This window comes from Macrotis lagotis, chromosome 2, assembly GCF_037893015.1.
Source record: "Macrotis lagotis isolate mMagLag1 chromosome 2, bilby.v1.9.chrom.fasta, whole genome shotgun sequence".
Classification (NCBI taxonomy): Eukaryota; Metazoa; Chordata; class Mammalia; order Peramelemorphia; family Peramelidae; genus Macrotis; species Macrotis lagotis.
The window spans coordinates 128851323-128868418 of record NC_133659.1 but is presented as its reverse complement, the minus strand read 5'-3'; the positions used below and the strand labels follow the sequence as shown (position 1 = coordinate 128868418).

Below are 17096 nucleotides of genomic sequence, written 5' to 3'. Positions count from 1 at the left end.
TCCCTGAAATCCCGTCCCTCCTGGTTTCTAATAGAACACTAGTGTTTCATGGGTGTATTAGAATGTCCTTCAGTTTCTACTGTTATCCATCCAATGAAAAGAGAAATCAGAAAACAGGGGTCTGTTGAGCTCAAGTAGAATGTTACCCATTACTTGTACAAAAATATTCATAGCAGCCCTGTTTGTGGTGGCAAAGAATTGGAAATCAAGTAAATGTCCTTCAGTTAGGGAATAGCTTAGCAAATTGTGGTATATGTATGTCATGGAACACTAGTGTTCTATTAGAAACCAGGAGGGACAGGAATTCAGGGAAGCCTGGAGGGATTTGCATGAACTGATGCTGAGAAAGATGAGCAGAACCAGAAAAACACTGTACACCCTAACAGCAACATGGGGGCGATGATCAACCTTGATGGACTTGCTTATCCCATCAGTGCAACTATCAGGGACAATTCTGCAATGGAGAATACCATCTGTATCCAGATAAAGAACTGTGGAGATTGAATAAAGTTCAAGGACTATTCTCTTTAGACAAAAAAAAATCAGATATCTTATTGTCTGATCTTGTTATCTCTTATACTTTTTGTTTCTTCCTTAAGGAGTGATTTCTCTCATCACACTCAATTTGGATCAATGTACAACATGGAAATAAAGCAATGACTCACAAATTGCTTTCTGTGGGGGGGGTGGGGGGAGGGAAGTAAGATTGGGGGAAAATTGTAAAACTCAAAATAAATAAAATCTTTAAATGATGGAAAAAAGTAGAATGTTACCAATTCTTCCTATAATTTTTCCAAGTTCTCTACCCCAATCCTTGTTATGACTTTATAGCAATGTTATCTTCTTATTAGAGTTGACAGTAACTTGCTACTTGAAAACAGAAAAATAAGAAGCTGCCTCCAAATAGCTTTTCTCTTTGAGTCCATGGAAAAAAGAGAATGAAATTTAACTATTTCAATCACTAATTAGCCTAAACAGTAAATGCCAAGAACCTGACAAGGCAATTGTGAATATAAAATAGTGACTTGGCGATAAGGATCCCTTTTTCTTCCTCTATTGTCAATCTCCTAGAAAAAGATTTTGAGACTGATCATGAAAGAGAAATATCCCTTAAAAAATTACCATGGGGGCAGCTAGGTGGCGTAGTGGATAAAGCACCGGCCCTGGAGTCAGGAGTACCTGGGTTCAAATCTGATCTCAGACACTTAATAATTACCTAGCTGTGTGGCCTTGGGCAAGCCACTTAACCCCATTTGTCTTGCAAAAATCTAAAAAAAAAAAATTACCATGAAGAATCTCTATTATAATATAAACAACACATATTCTTGCATTTTCATTAACATCATTCCATAAAACCATATTGGTTTTAATGTTGACTCATTTGACTAGTGCAGTACTTTGGTGTCAAGAATTTTATTTTCCAGGTCTTCAATAGTTGTGGCTGATAAGCAGGTGGGGGCTGTAGTAACTACAGAGGGAATTGATAAATTATATATATTGAAAAAAGACTATTTACTGGATTATGGTTTCAGGGGGTCAGGTTAGAAGCAAGTGTTTGGGAATAGAATGCTGCTATTTTTTTTCTTTCTTTAAATAATATTTTAATTAAAAATTTTCCCCAATGCTTCTGTGTTCCAAGGACTCCTGGGCTTACCTGTTCATCCATGGCAGTTTGTTTTCATGAGGGTTCATTCCTTGAATGGTAGTTGCCTAGACTACATTAGAAATAGGGCTAGTAATCTGGGAGGACTCCACTTTTTCTGTGGCTCTAAGATTTACCAACCCATTGGAAGCTATTGGCCAATAGGTGATTTCTATAAGTGGCGCAAACCTCTTTTCACAAGGATTGCTTCTTTTAATCATTGCTTTGGAGTACAAGCTGGAAACAAGGCTGGTGGTCTGGGAGACATCATATAGTGCAGTCTGAACAACAGACATTCTTTCTCCATTTGATGTTTTTCTTTATGAATAGTTGGGCAAAGTTGCTTTTAAGAATTATAGATTTTATCCAAAAACGTGCTGCAGTGTTCTAGATCATGATGCCCCCAGCACTATCTATAAGTGTGATCCTCTTCCACACTTTTTTTATGTCTTATGCTCCTGATAATAATAACCAGATGATTGAATGGGGATAATTTCAGTTGTTTTACCTGTGATGGGGAACTTTACCAATGAGCCTGGTGCCTATAAATCTGTGAACAGCAGAGCATGCTTGGCTCGAGGTAATTCCTCAAGTAGAAGAGGCTCCCTGCTTCTGAGAAAGTTATGAAGCTGTGTAATGGAAGTGCCTTAATGAGATACTGAAGAATGTCTAGATATTCTGTAACTTCTTCTGGTTTGCTAATATAATGAACATCAATCTTTGATTGCTACAATTACATAACCAGATCTGGGAGTACCTTCAAAAAGCTTTGGTCTGCTTTAGTTTAGTCCCTTCTCTTAATGGGTCCCTCTGGGTTTGATTTTTTTTCATTGAAGATGTCTGATAAGAGACAATACTCTAAGACCCTCTACTACCCAAGCAAACATCTCATTTGTCTCAGTTCTTTGTTATATTTTAGATGAAGGAAATTATTTTGTCTGTTTTATTTTAGATGAAGGAAATTAATTTGGAGGCAGTGTGACCTATGGGTTTCTAAGCTGTCAAGCCAATCTAATAAACATCAAATCCATGTTGGGTTTTACAATCAGCCCTGAACCCTTGAAGGAAGGATGTAGAAATCTGACTCTGGGACAAGAGTCTGTATAGAGGACTTGTTACATATTTTTCTAGTAATCTGGAATAATTATGAATATGCATGGAAGATAATTAGTTGGAGAACAGCCTTTATTTTAAGGTAGTATTTTGCCTTTGCCAAATTATGTGCCTAGTCAACAAATAATAAACAGCAAGATTTAGTATTTTTCATATAATCTTTCAGTCAATTATATGATATAGAATTGTGTATTATGTTATATCAAATATAATTATATCTCCTCATGTGGTCTATTGTAGAATATCACTTTAGAAAGCCTACCTGTTTCATGACAATGCCATTATTAAAGAAGATCTTGAAATGGGTGGAGATTATTCTCAAAATTTCTCTAGTGGAAAAAATAGGGATATATAGGCTAGTCGTTGTTGATATTTTCTTAGTAATTCTTCCTCCCTACCCCCATACTAATAAAATATTAAGTTTTGTCCATGCCTTTAGTATCTTCTACCTCTTCAGACATCTTATGATTGTTTCTTTCACCACCCTCTCCTCATTTATGTCACCTCTAAACAGCTTTCACATTTTCTTGGTCCTAAACCAAGTAACAACCAACTCAATTTTGAGGGATCCCAGGTTCAGAGGAAACCCTGGGGTGGAGGATGAAGAATTCTCTTTCTCTCTTGCTCTCGCTCTCACTCTCTCTCATCATGTCATATCACTGGAAAGACAGGATCAGTAAATGAGCCATGTGTGTTTGTGTGTGTGTGTGTTTTAAGACAATTGGGGTTAAGTGGTTTGCCCAGGGTGACACAGCTATCAAGTGTTTGAGGTCAAATTTGAACTCAGGTCCTCTGATTTCAAGGTGCTCTATCCACTAATGCACCTACCTATTCTATTTTATCTCTTATGCCATTTCTTTCTCCTCTATAAATCACATCTGAGATTGATGTTAGAGTTCAAATGCAGTGGTTCCACTGTCTTTGATAGTAAAGATTTTGTCATTAAACACAGAGAGAGAGAGAGAGAGAGAGAGAGAAAGGAGTTTGCTTTTGTTGAAGGGAAAGTTTTGTGAGGGCAGCAGAGCTGGAGTAGAAGCTAAAATATGCCACTGCCACTAGATGGAGGTATTCACTTGAAGACTGAAGGCGGTTTCTCAAAGTTAAATAAAAGAAATTTAACACCATAAGTAAGATACAAGAAAAAGCAGATTATATGCCTTCATAACTATAAGCAAATGAATTGTTTTTTATTTTACTTTTCCAAATACATGCAAAGGTAGTTTTCAACATTCAACATACCTCATTTGCAAGTTATAAGTTCCACATTTTTCTACTCTCCTCCCTCCTCTCTATAACAGTGAATAATATGGTAAAAGTTGTATATGTAACATCATGTTTAATATATTTCCATATTAATCATGTTGTAAAAGAAGAATTAAAACCAAGGTGGGAAAACCATGAGAATGAAGGAAAAAGCATGAAAGAAGTTTTAAAACAAGACCATAGTATGCTTTGCTCTGCATTCGGATAGACTTCATGGTTTTTTCCCTCTGAATGTTTCAGGTCTTTCAGGATTGTCCTTGATCACTGAATTGCTGAGAGGAGCTGCATCCATTATAGTTGATAATCTCACAAGATTGTTTTAATGTGATTCAAGATTTTATTTTTTAAATAAAAGATTTTATTTATTTTGAATTTTACAATTTTTCCCCTAATCTTGCTTCCCCCACCCCCCACAGAAGGCATTCTGTTAGTCTTTACACTGTTTCCATGGGGTATACATTGATCTAAGTTTAATGTGATAAGACAGAAATCATACCCTTAAGGAAGAAAAATAAAGTACAAGAGATAGCAAAATTACATAATAAGATAATGCTTTTTTTTTTTAAATTAAGGTAATAGTCTTTGACCTTTGTTCAAACTCCACAATTCCTTTTCTGGATACAGATGGTATTCTTCAATGCAGATAGCCCCAAATTGTGCCTGATTGTTGCACTGATGGAATGAGCAAGTTCATCAAGGTTGATCATGACCCCCATGCTGCTGTTAGGGTGTACAGTGTTTTTCTGGTTCTGCTCATCTCGCTCAGCATCAGTTCATGCAAATCCTTCCAGGCTTCCCTGAATTCCTATTCCTCCTGGTTTCTAATAGAACGATAGTGTTCCATGATATACATATACCACAGTTTGCTAAGCCATTCCCCAGTTGAAGAACATTCACCTAATTTCCAATTCTTTGCCACCACAAACAGTGCTGCTACGAATATTTTTGTACGAATGATGCCTTTACCCTTTTTCATCATCTCTTCAGTGTATAGACCCAGTAGTGGTATTGCTGGATCAAAGGTATGCACATTTTGGTTGCCCTTTGGGTAATTCCAAATTGCTCTCCAGAAAGGTTGGATGAGTTCACAGCTCCACCAACAATGCATTTGTGTCCCAGATTTCCCACATCCTTTCCAACATTGATCATTGTCCTTTCCTGATCATATTGGCCAGTTTGAGAGGTGTGTGGTACCTCAGAAATTCTGACATCTTTTAAAGAGTGAAATTATCATTAAAATAACCTGAGATATTATTAGCTGCTCTGCTTTAGGCAGTGAAAGTGAACTATAGTAAATATAATTATCAGATTCTTATTAGCCACTATTCAATCAAAAGGTAATGTTCCTTGTCGGACAAAAATCAACAGCCTACTATAATCCTTTTCCCAGATTGATGAATGGAGCTAAAGAAGTCATAGTCAAGTTAACTAGGTTCCCCACAATTTTTAAAAATTTAATCTCAAAAAGACATTACAGTATTTACTTACCCTTGATTCCCTAATCCATTCCTCCCAGATGTTATTCTAAATCTTTTCTTCTCTCCTCAACTCTCTCCTTCCACATTTACCCCGCCTACCCTCTCAACCTAGAACCTCACATTTTAACTAATCTGGAATAGAAGTCAAAAGCAATTTCTACTACCTACCCCCTTCCTGCTCTAAACCCAGACATGCATTTATGTACTGGGTTCATTGCTCTGGGATTCCTGACTTCTCAATAAGAGATATAGGTTCCCTAGTAATTTAGTCCCCTGCTGCCTTAAATTCCCAAAGAAAATTCTACTTAAAGAAATATTTAGAGGGTCACTAAAAAGCTAGAGATTTCCTTGTATGGGAAGAAAGTTTAAAAAGGTACCAAATATACAAACATGAATGAGATATAGATCAAGTAGCTCAATCCCACATTGACTCTCTCCACTTTCCACAGGCAACTCTATGCTTTCAATTTCACTTAACAACTGGTATCCCTGGGTGTTCTCTCTTTCTCTCTCCCCAACCCTCCCACTGCTTTCCAGTTTCTTTTTAGATCTTGTCTTCCCATTTGATTCTAAGTTCTGGATTTAAACTCAGGTCCTCTTAACTCTAGGGCAGGTACTCTATCCACTGTACCACCTAGCTGTCCCCTCAATAGTAATTTAAAAAAAAAAGAATAATTTAAATACTTTTTTTAAAATACAAAGAATAGAAGGAAGTAAAAAAAGAATAGTTTTAGAAGTAAATGTGGGGCAGCTAGGTGGTGCAGTGGATAAGGCACCGGCCCTGGAGTCAGGAGTACCTGAGTTCAAATCCGGCCTAGATACTTAATAATTACCTAGCTGTGTGGCCTTGGGCAAGCCACTTAAGCCCATTTGCCTTGCAAAAACCTAAAAAAAGAAAGTAAATGTGAATTTCTTTTATTTAATTGGCAAAAAAGCATTTAATAAGCATCTATTATATGCTTGATGCTTGAGCATTCTAAATATTTGAGGATATGAAGAAAGCAAAAACAGGGTCACTTCCCAGGAGTTCTGTGGAGCAACATCAAACTACTATGTCTAACACAATACATACAATGTAAATAGGAGGTAATAGCTGAGGAATATGGAGTGGAATTGGGGAGGGAGAGATAAAAAAAAGCCTCAGAAAAGTTGGAATTTAAGTTGAATCTTGAAAGCTCTAGGAAAGCCAGGTGGTGAAAGTACAGGAGAATATTTCAGATATGGAGGTAAGTCAATGAAAAGAAAAAGGTAAGAATAGAGACATACTGAATATTTTTTTTTTGGCAAGGCAATGGGGTTAAGGGGCTTGCCCAAGGCCACACAGCTAGGTAATTATTAAGCGTCTGAGGCTGGATTTGAACTCAGGTACTCCTGACTCCAGGGCCAGTGCTCTATCCACTGCCCGCCACCTAGCAGCCCCCTGAATATTCTTTTAAAAAAAAAAAAAAGAATATTCTTTTTCGAGCTATTGGGTATGTGGGGATCTCCTTTGTTTGGCATTTTGGTTCATAATAAAAAAATTAAAACAATATGCCAGGGACAGTTAGGTAACACAACAGATAAAGCACCCAGCTCTGAAGTCAGGAGGAAGTGCATTCAAATCCAGCCTCAGACATTTAATAATTACCTTAGCTGTGTGACCTTGGACAAGTCACTCAACCCTATTGCTTTACAAAAACAAAAAAAAAATCTATTTGGAAAATTATGCCGGTGGAGACCATATGCCAGCAGCCACAGCAGGACAACAAAGGACCTATGGTGTCAATGTCACAACCCAGAAGGAGCACAGCTCTAATGGGAAAAATGTGGTGTCATTTTTAGAAGTATGAGTAGTTTTGCCACATCGAATTTGCTCCTTTCTTCCCCATGTGTTGCTTATTCAGATTTTCTACGTGTACTTACTGTCCCCATTGATATAAAGTATATTGGTGGAAGGTTATGCCATAGGCTCACGAGAGGAATGTTCTGTTGTCAATTTTCTTACTCTATAATTTCATGCAAAACTTTTTTTTTTAACTAATTGGGTCCTCTGAGTGGCTAAAGAAAAAGTAAAAAAGGTGAGGCCCATGAACTGTTAAAGAGAATGGGAATTTCCTGAGTACCCTCAATTTAGCAGGGCTCTCCTGGGATATATATATATATATATCATTAAATTAGCATTCTCTCCACTGTGGGCCAAGTACTGAATGTGGGATTTGTTTGGTAAAGGGAACTCTTAAGTAAGAAAACTCCTTTAAACAATTCACATCTGGGGGCGGCTAGGTGGCACATAGAGCACCAGCTCTGGAGTCAGGAGTACCTACCTGGGTTCAAATTCGGCCCCAGACACTTAATAATGACCTACCTGTGTGGCCTTGGGCAAGCCGCTTAACCCCATTGCCTTGGAAAAAACCAAAAAAAAATTGCAAACTAGCTGCCCGACCACTGAAGAGAGCAGTCAGGAGGCACAGGAACCGAGTAAAAGCAGAAAACACCGGCCCCACGTGTCTTCCCAACAGGAAACTTCCTGTTTTGCAACCAATAGTCTCGGACTGTTCCCGAGGGTCCTTACGCTCAGGGTGCCCAACAAGAGCCTTATGGGAAAAGAAATAGAATCCATGATTTTACGATGTCAGAGTGACGCTCCTTCCTTGAGGATTTCACTTTTATCATTCTCATTATAAAATCCCATTATGAAGTAGAATGCCAAGGTGGTGGGATCGGGCGCGGCGGACCAACCCGGCCGGCGAGTCAGGCATTCTCCGGGGCAGCTTTGGCCGCGAGGTCCCCGACTTCCTCTTGGAGATCTCCCCCCACACCCCGCGCTTCCTTCTGGGAGATCTCTTCAAACATGAGACCTCGGGGGGTGCCCTTCGTGGACCGAAAGCTGAAAAGGCGCATCGCGCAGGTATGACCCGTCCGCGGACCCGTCCTCCCGCCCTCCCGCCCGGGCACGCCCGCGCCCCTTCCGCGCCCGCACGCCCACTCCGCGCGCGCCCCGCACACGCCCCCTTTCCTCCAGGCTCGGCCTAGCTTCGCGAGGTGACAGAGGGGGACCCTGCGGCCCCTCCCCCTCCGCCCTCTGACCTCTGACCTCCTTTTCCAACTGAAACTGCCCTTTCCCAGCCCGGATCTTCTGGACCCTTCCTCAGATTTTGACCCTGTTTACCTCGTCTCCAGCCTCGAGGATTTTCCCGGCTCTAGTCCCTCCGCCCCGACTCCGTTCTGCCGGGTCAGGTCAGGATGGGCCCTGCCCGCTGCGGGCGGCCCCCGCGTCCCTGACCCTCCCCGCTGATTTCACGAGCTCCCCCGGGTGGCAATCTGTAATCTGTAATCCAGCCATGATCTCCCTGCCATCTCCGGCTGCCTGTTGGTCATCTGGAACCGGACATCGGAGTCTTCACCGCACCTTGTCATCACCCTTTCCCCTCTTCTCTTCCCTCTTTCTGACTTGTACTCGTGCCCCCATTTCTTCAGACATCACAGTCCTCCTATCTTCTCCTCCCCCCATTCTCTCTCACCTTTGCCACCTCTCTTTTTTTTTTAAGGTTATACCTATTATTTATGGATGTTTACTAAGCATCTATTGTGGACCATTTTCTTTTTTCCCTTTATAGTTTTGCTTGGTGTTCTCATAAATTCAACTTTTATCTCTGTGCAGGTAATTCCAGCTGTTGTCAGCCCTAATCTCTCTCCTGAGCTCTATTCCCATATTACTAGCTGTCTTTTGGACATCTTAAATTTTTCCCCCTATTTCCTCATCATTTTCATCAGACCAGTCTTGATGTTTTTAAGTCTTCTGACTCAGATGAGCAAATTAAATGTGGTATATACCAGAACTCTGAAAACTGCCTGCTCTTTTTTTTGCTACACTGTTGCCAACTGTGTGTTGGCTCAGTTTTCCCTCCAATTTAGCAACAATCTGTTCCCCCTCAGAGAGATACACTATAATCTCTTGACATTTATTCTTCTAGTAATCATTTTGCCTTGGGGCCACCATTTCAGTTGAATGGAGAGGATGATTCTGTGATCAGTCCAGCGCTCTGCACCACATATTGCCTTTGTCACTCTCACATGTTTGTCTCTTCTTCTTACAATCACATCATCTATTAGAAGCCAGTATTGGCTGCAAGAGTGCATCCAGGAAGTTTTACTACATTTAGGTAGACAGAGAAAGTGTTTGTGATAAGATGATCATGAGATTCACAAGTCTTCAGAAGTAGGTAATCACTGCTGTTGCTATTTCCAACATCATTCCTCCCAAGGACTCCATGTCAGATCTGGAAGTCTGAATCTCTTGGCATTAAAGTCATCCAAAATTATAAGCTTGTGCTCTTTTGGTGCATTTATGATAAGGATCTCCAGGTCTTCATAAGATTTTTCTTTGACTTCATCAGGGTTCATCATGCTGGGAGCTTAGGTATTGATAATGGTGGCATGGGGTTTTCTTGGAAATGGCAATTTCATTGTATGAACTTGTCATTCACTCCTCATGGTAGGCATTCAAGCTTGTTGACTAGATTAGTTTTTTTTTTATCCTTTTTGCAAGGCAAATGGGGTTAAGTGGCTTGCCCAAGGCCACACAGCTAGGTAATTATTAAGTGTCTGAGGCCGGATTTGAACCCAGGTACTCCTGACTCCAGGGCCGGTGCTTTATCCACTGCACCACCTAGCCACCCCCACTAGATTAGTTTTGATTGCAAAACCTACCCCAACTCCATGGCACTCCCCTTCACTTTGGCCACTCCAGAAAAAAACATGTATCCAGCTCTGACTTCAGTAAGCTGGCCTTCATTTATTAGCCTTATTTCACTCAGGGCTGCTATTTGACTGTGATAGCTGCTGAGTTCTCTTGCAACAAGAGCTGTTGTCCTTAAGGTCTATTGTGTCTTGAGTGGTGCACACATTTCATGTACTGATGTGAGTGGAATCTTCAAAGAAGTTTTTGTAGATATGAGTTTCCTGACCACACTTTGGGATCCCTACCTGTGGTAATCAGACCAGGGTTGGATAAGCAGGCAATTGTTAGGGCACCTTTTCTGGCCCCTTCCTCACACCAGGAGGTGAGTAGTGAAATCCTTAAAAGGACTGCTCAAGACTCCCATGAGGCTGCCATATCCCCACTGCTGCTTCCAGTGAAGAGACAACCATATGTCCTGGGCCACCTGTGTACAGGGATTGTGACTACAGCTCCGGTATATCTGCACCTGCTGCTTTGTCACTTAGCCTGTCACTTCAGGACTTCGAAATAGGAATAATAAAGTGGTATGGGTGATGTCTTGATTCATGGGTAAATTGTATTTAAGTGAGGCAGAGTTGCACAATGTCATTGGCTTCATTTTCTCTTTCAAAGTCATCATGATCCAATGGCAAGACAGAGTCTAGACAATTGGTGATGGCTCTAGATGCAGCGGATGACCTTGGAATTTTCCATGTCTAATCAAGCTCCAAAGTGTTCTACAGTCCCTGCTTCAGCTCTGCCTTCATCGCTGTTGGGATGAAGTGTTCTCAATAGCCCATTCCAGCAGTGGAAGACTTCACATGCTTAGAGTAGAAATCTCCCAACTTGTTGGTGGTTTGAGACCCCCTTAGTTACCCTGAATCTGGTTTAGCTTGTCTGCCAAAACAGTTTACTGGAATGTGGCTGATGTGCATGCTTCAGCTTCTTGGAGCACTGGTGAGAGTTGAGTGGCTCAGGTGGACATCAAAGGTGGAAAACAGCCCTGGAAAGGGCTCCACAGTCCTCACACTGGAGGTACTAGTCTTCCTTGAACACACCCTACTCTCCTGGAGCAAAGTAGGATAAGTTTAATCTTTCACTTGATAACCCTTTAAATATTTGGTGATGTACATCAGGGCTCTTTTAAGTCTTCTCTACTTTTTTTTTTCTTGCAAGGCAAGTGGGGTTAAAGTGGCTTGCCCAAGGCCACACAGCTAGGTAATTATTAAGTGTCTGAGACCGGATTTGAACCCAGGTATTCCTGACTCCAGGGCCAGTGCTTTATCCACTGCGCCACCTAGCCACCCCTTCTTCTCTACTTTCTAAACCTCATTAAATGAAATAGAGCTAGTTTTTCTTTTTGGTTGAATATAAAGTATATTAAATGAACTTGGAAAAGTAGATTGGAGTTGGATTATTGATGGCCTTAAATGCCTAACTAAGGAGTAGAAGGTAAACTTGAGATACTATTTCTTTTTTGTATTTTTATTCTTTGTGGCTAGTACAGTTCCTGACCTGGCATACAGGAGATGATTAATAGATCACCCTTCAACTGCACAAAACAGCCTGAGGCTTAAGTTTTTTAATGAATGAGTGGGGGAAATATGGATGTATTTGTAGGTAGCAGGGAAGGAACCAGTGAATAAAGAGAACTTGAAAATTAATAAAATAATAGCAACTAAAATTTATATAGTTGTTTTTGTGCTTGGCATTGTGCTAAGCATTTTACAATTATTATCTCATTTGTTCCTCACAATCACCCTAGAAGATAGATGCTATTAGTTATGCCCCTTTTATAGATAAGGAAACTGAGGCAAAAAAGGTTATGTGAGTTGTATGAGTACAAAGCTAATCAGTATCTGAGACCTATTTTGAATTCATGTCTTCCTGATTCTAGATATAGCATTCATTTCAGAGGTGGCATACCATTGATATGAAATGTAGTGTATATTATCAAAAACCACTAATTTGTTAGTTTTGCTTTTTAAGGAAAAATCTTTGTTAAATGGTATCACTGGGTAAAGGAATGGGGAGAAATATATTGGGAAATGAATATGATATAAAAACAATATTAATAGAAAAAAGATAAGAAAATTCAGTAAGACAAATGATCAAAGGAGTAAGCTTCTAGAAGAGATAGGATGAGAGTACAGATAGAGGATTTGGTAATGGCAAAGTCCGCATCATTTTCCAAGAACAGAGAATAGGAGGAGAGAATTTTTTATTAAAATCATTCAGAGAAAGAACTGAGGAATTCTTGAGTGTGGACTGAAACTTTTATTTTTTAACTTTATTTTTCTTGTTTATTTTTGTAGTAGGGTTAATGTGTACGTTTTGAATGACTTCACATATATTATAGGCATCATTGCTTCCCTTCATTGTGGGTGGAGGAAAGGCTGGAGGGAGAGAGAAAGCAACCTTAAAAGTTAGATAGTGTAAATGAATTTTGCAAATTAAGAAACTTATCCAGGAAAATTAAAAGATAAAAGGAAAAAACTTGCCCAACTAAGGTTATATCACTAAGAAATAAATTCTGGGTCTTTCAGTTCCAGATATGATATTCTTTACACTCTCTTATTGTGATCATGATCCTTTTTAACCAATTTGTGACTTTTAATAATTGAAGAAGGAAGATGGAAGATCACACGTGTATATTTTTCAAATTTTATGTTGTAGTACCTGAGCAGTAACGAATGTGGAAAGTATGTGGATATTGGCACCTTAGCATCGGATTTGCAAGGATTGTATAGGTAAGCAATAAACAGTATGAGAAGGAGAGAATAAGCATTTGTATAGAGTCTACTGTGTGCTAGATATCATGCTATGTAAAATACTCATTTGATTGATTGATTTTTGTTAATGCTTACATTTTAAGGGGGCCCAGATCACCTATCTCTTTATTCCTCTCCAGGTTTCACTTCTGTCTCTAAATAGGACTTTCTGTGCTATGCCTTTCTGATAGGTATCTTCATCTCCATTACCCACCCCCAGTTTTTCAGCTACCTTTTTTTTTTTTTTGTATAGTCTTACTCTAATAAATTGGCAGGTTCTTCAGGACAGGGACTGTCATTTTGCTTATATGTGTATTTCCAGCATTTGACACATAGTGATCCTGACACTTATTATGAATTTAAAAATGCTTGTTGACTAACTGGCAGCATCTACTTTGCTAAAGTTATTTGTATTGTCTTTCAGTGTTGATTATGGCCGTAGGAAGAGAAATGCTTTTAGAATTCAGGTAGAAAAAGGTGAGATTCCTGATATTGTTGAACTAATAACAAACATTGTAGAAAACATCTTATTTAATGGAAACTTCTTTTATTCTAGTTTTTGGCGTAATCAGAAAAGAGAAAGAACTTGAAGACTTAACTGAATTAGAAGATGAACACCTAACAAAAAGAGCAAGACAGAGTCAAGAATTTGATGAGTGAGTATTAGAAAATAGGTGTTTTTTTTTTAAATTTTTCATTCTGAACTTATACATTTCCATATTCACAGCAGAACACAAAAGGTAGATTATATTTTTAAAAATTAATCTGGGGGAAGCTTGGTGACACAGTGGATAGATCACTGGCCCTGGAGTCAGGAGGACCTGAGTTTAAATCCAGCCTCAAACACTTAATAATTCCTAGCTGGGTGACCTTGGGCAAGTCACTTAACTCCCATTGCCTTGGAAAAACCAAAAAAATTAATCTCCTTTTCGTAACTTTTTTTTTTAATGTGTAGGCTTTATTTTAAATTTCCTTGAAAAAATCTTCAGTATTGAAATCCGTGGAACCCAGACTTTTTGCCTTTTTCCATTGGGCTCCTGAGTTGAAAGGAGAATAGAAAAACAGCATTACATGTACATTTTACATTAGTTCCCAGACCCTAGGTTATCTCAAATGGAAAACTTGGAACTCTTCATTTGGGTGAGGTACCAAATGGAAAGAATGGAAAGAAGATAAAACAGACTGACTTTTTTCTCAGAAACCTGGCCAGATTTCTCTGTCCTTGCCTTGGTAGGAAAAAAAAAAGATAATAGTTTGTTTTTTCCCCTGGAGTTATATGACCTATCTCTAACTTAAGACAAAATGACTTTTGAGACAAAAGGTTTACCACCAAAAAGCAAGACTAGGATATTGGGGCAAGACTATAAAGCAAATCAGCATAGAAGATCTCCTTAAAAACCAAAAACTCCCAGACTGTAAATTCAGGACTTTAGTGCTCTGAGCTGACTTGTTTACACAACTGCTTACAAACTGAAGGATTTAAGTAACCTGCTGCACTAGGCTGAGATAGAAAACAGTTCTATGTGGAAACAGTTATTTTGGAAACAAACCCTCAAGGATGTTCCTTTTACACTAAATTATCTAGTTTTCATTGTCCACCAGTATGCTTGCCTCTTTAAAAGAAAAGTATATAATAATTCCACAATACTTAAAAAACTGATCTGCTTATATGTACTTCTAACCTTTTACCTTTATGCATTAAAAAAAATGTTTCAATAGTCCTTTTTATGTGTAGCATAATTGCTAACCCAAAGTACTTCTCCCTTCACAGTTAAAAACTGAGGGGAAAAATCCTAATGATTTTTAAACATAGTCAAAATTAATCCACCTTGATATCTTGTTCCTTTCTGCATCTTGTGTCCTGTACCTTTATCTATTAAGGAGTAATGGTATTTATAGTGATGAACTTATACATTTATATACTTTAGTGGTCTTATAAAGCTTTGGTTGTCATTACATTGATCAGACTAAGTAAGCTTTTCAAAGTTGTTTACTTGACAGCATTGTTGTATTTGTATAAATTGTGCTCCTCACTATGCCCATTTCACTTTTATCAATTAATAATACTCAAATTCTTAGAAATGAGAATGAGGATGATGATGATAGCTAACATTTAAATAATACAATAATACCTACTATGTGCCAAGCCTACTGAGCTGAGGGCTGTAGCAAATATCTTATTTGAACTACATAACAACTGTGGGAGGTGGGGTGCTATTATCCCCATTTTTAAGATGAGGAAACTGAGGCACTCTAGAGACATTATGTTATTTGCCATGTCAAAACAGTTGGTAAAATGTCTGGGGTCAGGCACAGCTAGTTGGCTCAGTAAATAGAGCACCAGCCCTGGAGTCAGGAGATCCAGAGTTCACATCCGGCCTCAGACACTTACTAATTACCTAGCTGTGTGACCTTGGGCAAGTTATTTAACTCCATTGCCTTGCAAAAACTTTAAAAAAATGTTTGGGGTCACCTTTGAACTCAGGTCTCCCTGATTCTACTGTGCCACCCAACAGCCCCAAATGAAAAGTCTTCTCTTTTTATTTCTTGCTTTATTGTTGCCTTTTTTTTGTTAATTTGGAATACAATACTCATAAACGAAATACATCTAATGAGTCTTGGTCTGGCTACTTCATTTCATATGTTAATATTATTGTATGAGTGTCTTGTCAAGATTATTATACTGTCCCTCAATATTTTTGTGTTAAAAATATTATACCTTTTCTATCTTTAAGATACATAGCAAACAAAACAGACGATGATTCAGATGTGGACAGTTTCCCAGATCAACAGGTGAGTCAAATAGTTTAGCAACCATATTTTCTATCTATCTATCTATTTATTTATTTATTTATTCATTCATTCATTCATCCATCCATCCATCCATCCACCCATTTATTTATTTATTCTTTCATTTATTTATTTATTCATTTGTTTGTTTATTTAGGCTTTTGTAAGGCAAGCGGGGTTAAGTGGCTTGCCCAAGGCCACACAGCTAGGTAATTATTAAGTGTCTGGTGCTGAATTTGAACTCAGTTCCTCCTGACTCCAGGGCCGGTGCTCTATCCATTGTGCCACCTAGCCGCCCCTAAAGTGATATTCTTAAAGAATAGTTTTGATGCTCAGTAAACTGCAGTAGCTCCCCATTACCTCCAGAATCAAATGCAAACTTGCTACCTGAACCCAATCTACCTTTCCAATCATATTTAATACATAACTACACTTGGAAGATCATGGCGAAATTTGATTGCCCAGAGTACTTCATCCGGAATTGTATACCAGTTCCATGGGGTCTGGAGAATAGATGATGCTCTTGTTCTTCTCATGTTACTGGTGGAGTGAAGCGGAGCTGTTTGTTTGCTCTTTACTTTTCAGCGTGATGCTTTCAGAACTGTGCAGCTCAGTGGTGCAATGGATAGAGAGCATTGGTCAGAGAACTTGAGTTCAAATCAGATGTCTATTGATACTTTCTAGCTGTGTGACCTTGAACATGTCACTTAATTTCCTTGCCCACAAAGACCAGAGAGAGAGAGAGAGAGAGAGAGAGAGAGAGAGAGAGAGAGAAAAGAAACATGAAATATACAAATTTAGAGAGATGTCTTCACTCAGATTTTCATAGGGACTGCTTGTTCCCAATCTGTGGTGGAGCCTTCTGAATTTGTATCGACCTGATCAGCCATAGTCAGACACTTTTATCTTGACCCAAACTAATGGTGTCATATTGGTCCTCTTTGAACACAAAGGGCAGCAACTAACAAAATTACTACCCCCCTTAATCACTATGGCCCAGCCAAACTGCCCCCCCCCCCACTTTATTGCTGTATTTATGTACAGGCTGTTTCATATCCCTGCTTAATTAACTAGAAATAAAGAACTTTTGTGTATATATGTGGGTGTGCCCACTTTAATATGACTAGGTATTACAAAAGACACTGAAGAAATCCATTGGTTTGAACCTTTGAATGATGTGGATATTTTATTATCTTTCCAGAACTTGAGGTGGAGTAGAAGTTATCATTTTTCTTTGCAAATTTTAAAGGATAATCAATTCATAATTACTAGCAATAGTATTTGGATATTTCCTATTTGAATCAGAATCTTGTTCCTTTTTTATTATTCTAGTAATTGTT

The 17096-nt window shown here is 38.8% G+C and overlaps 1 protein-coding gene across 1 annotated transcript in view; it reads left to right on the top strand.

Annotated features, from left to right (window-relative positions):
- The first annotated feature begins 8274 nt into the window (after positions 1–8274).
- The window catches only part of NVL (nuclear VCP like), an 80081-nt gene continuing 71259 nt past the window's right edge, over positions 8275–17096 (top strand). Inside the window, exons 1-5 of the mRNA XM_074222779.1 lie at positions 8275–8383; positions 12872–12945; positions 13391–13443; positions 13523–13622; positions 15702–15759. Of these exons, the coding sequence (XP_074078880.1) occupies positions 8327–8383; positions 12872–12945; positions 13391–13443; positions 13523–13622; positions 15702–15759 (342 nt within the window). The 5' untranslated portion in view covers positions 8275–8326. The remainder of the gene's footprint in view (positions 8384–12871; positions 12946–13390; positions 13444–13522; positions 13623–15701; positions 15760–17096) is intronic.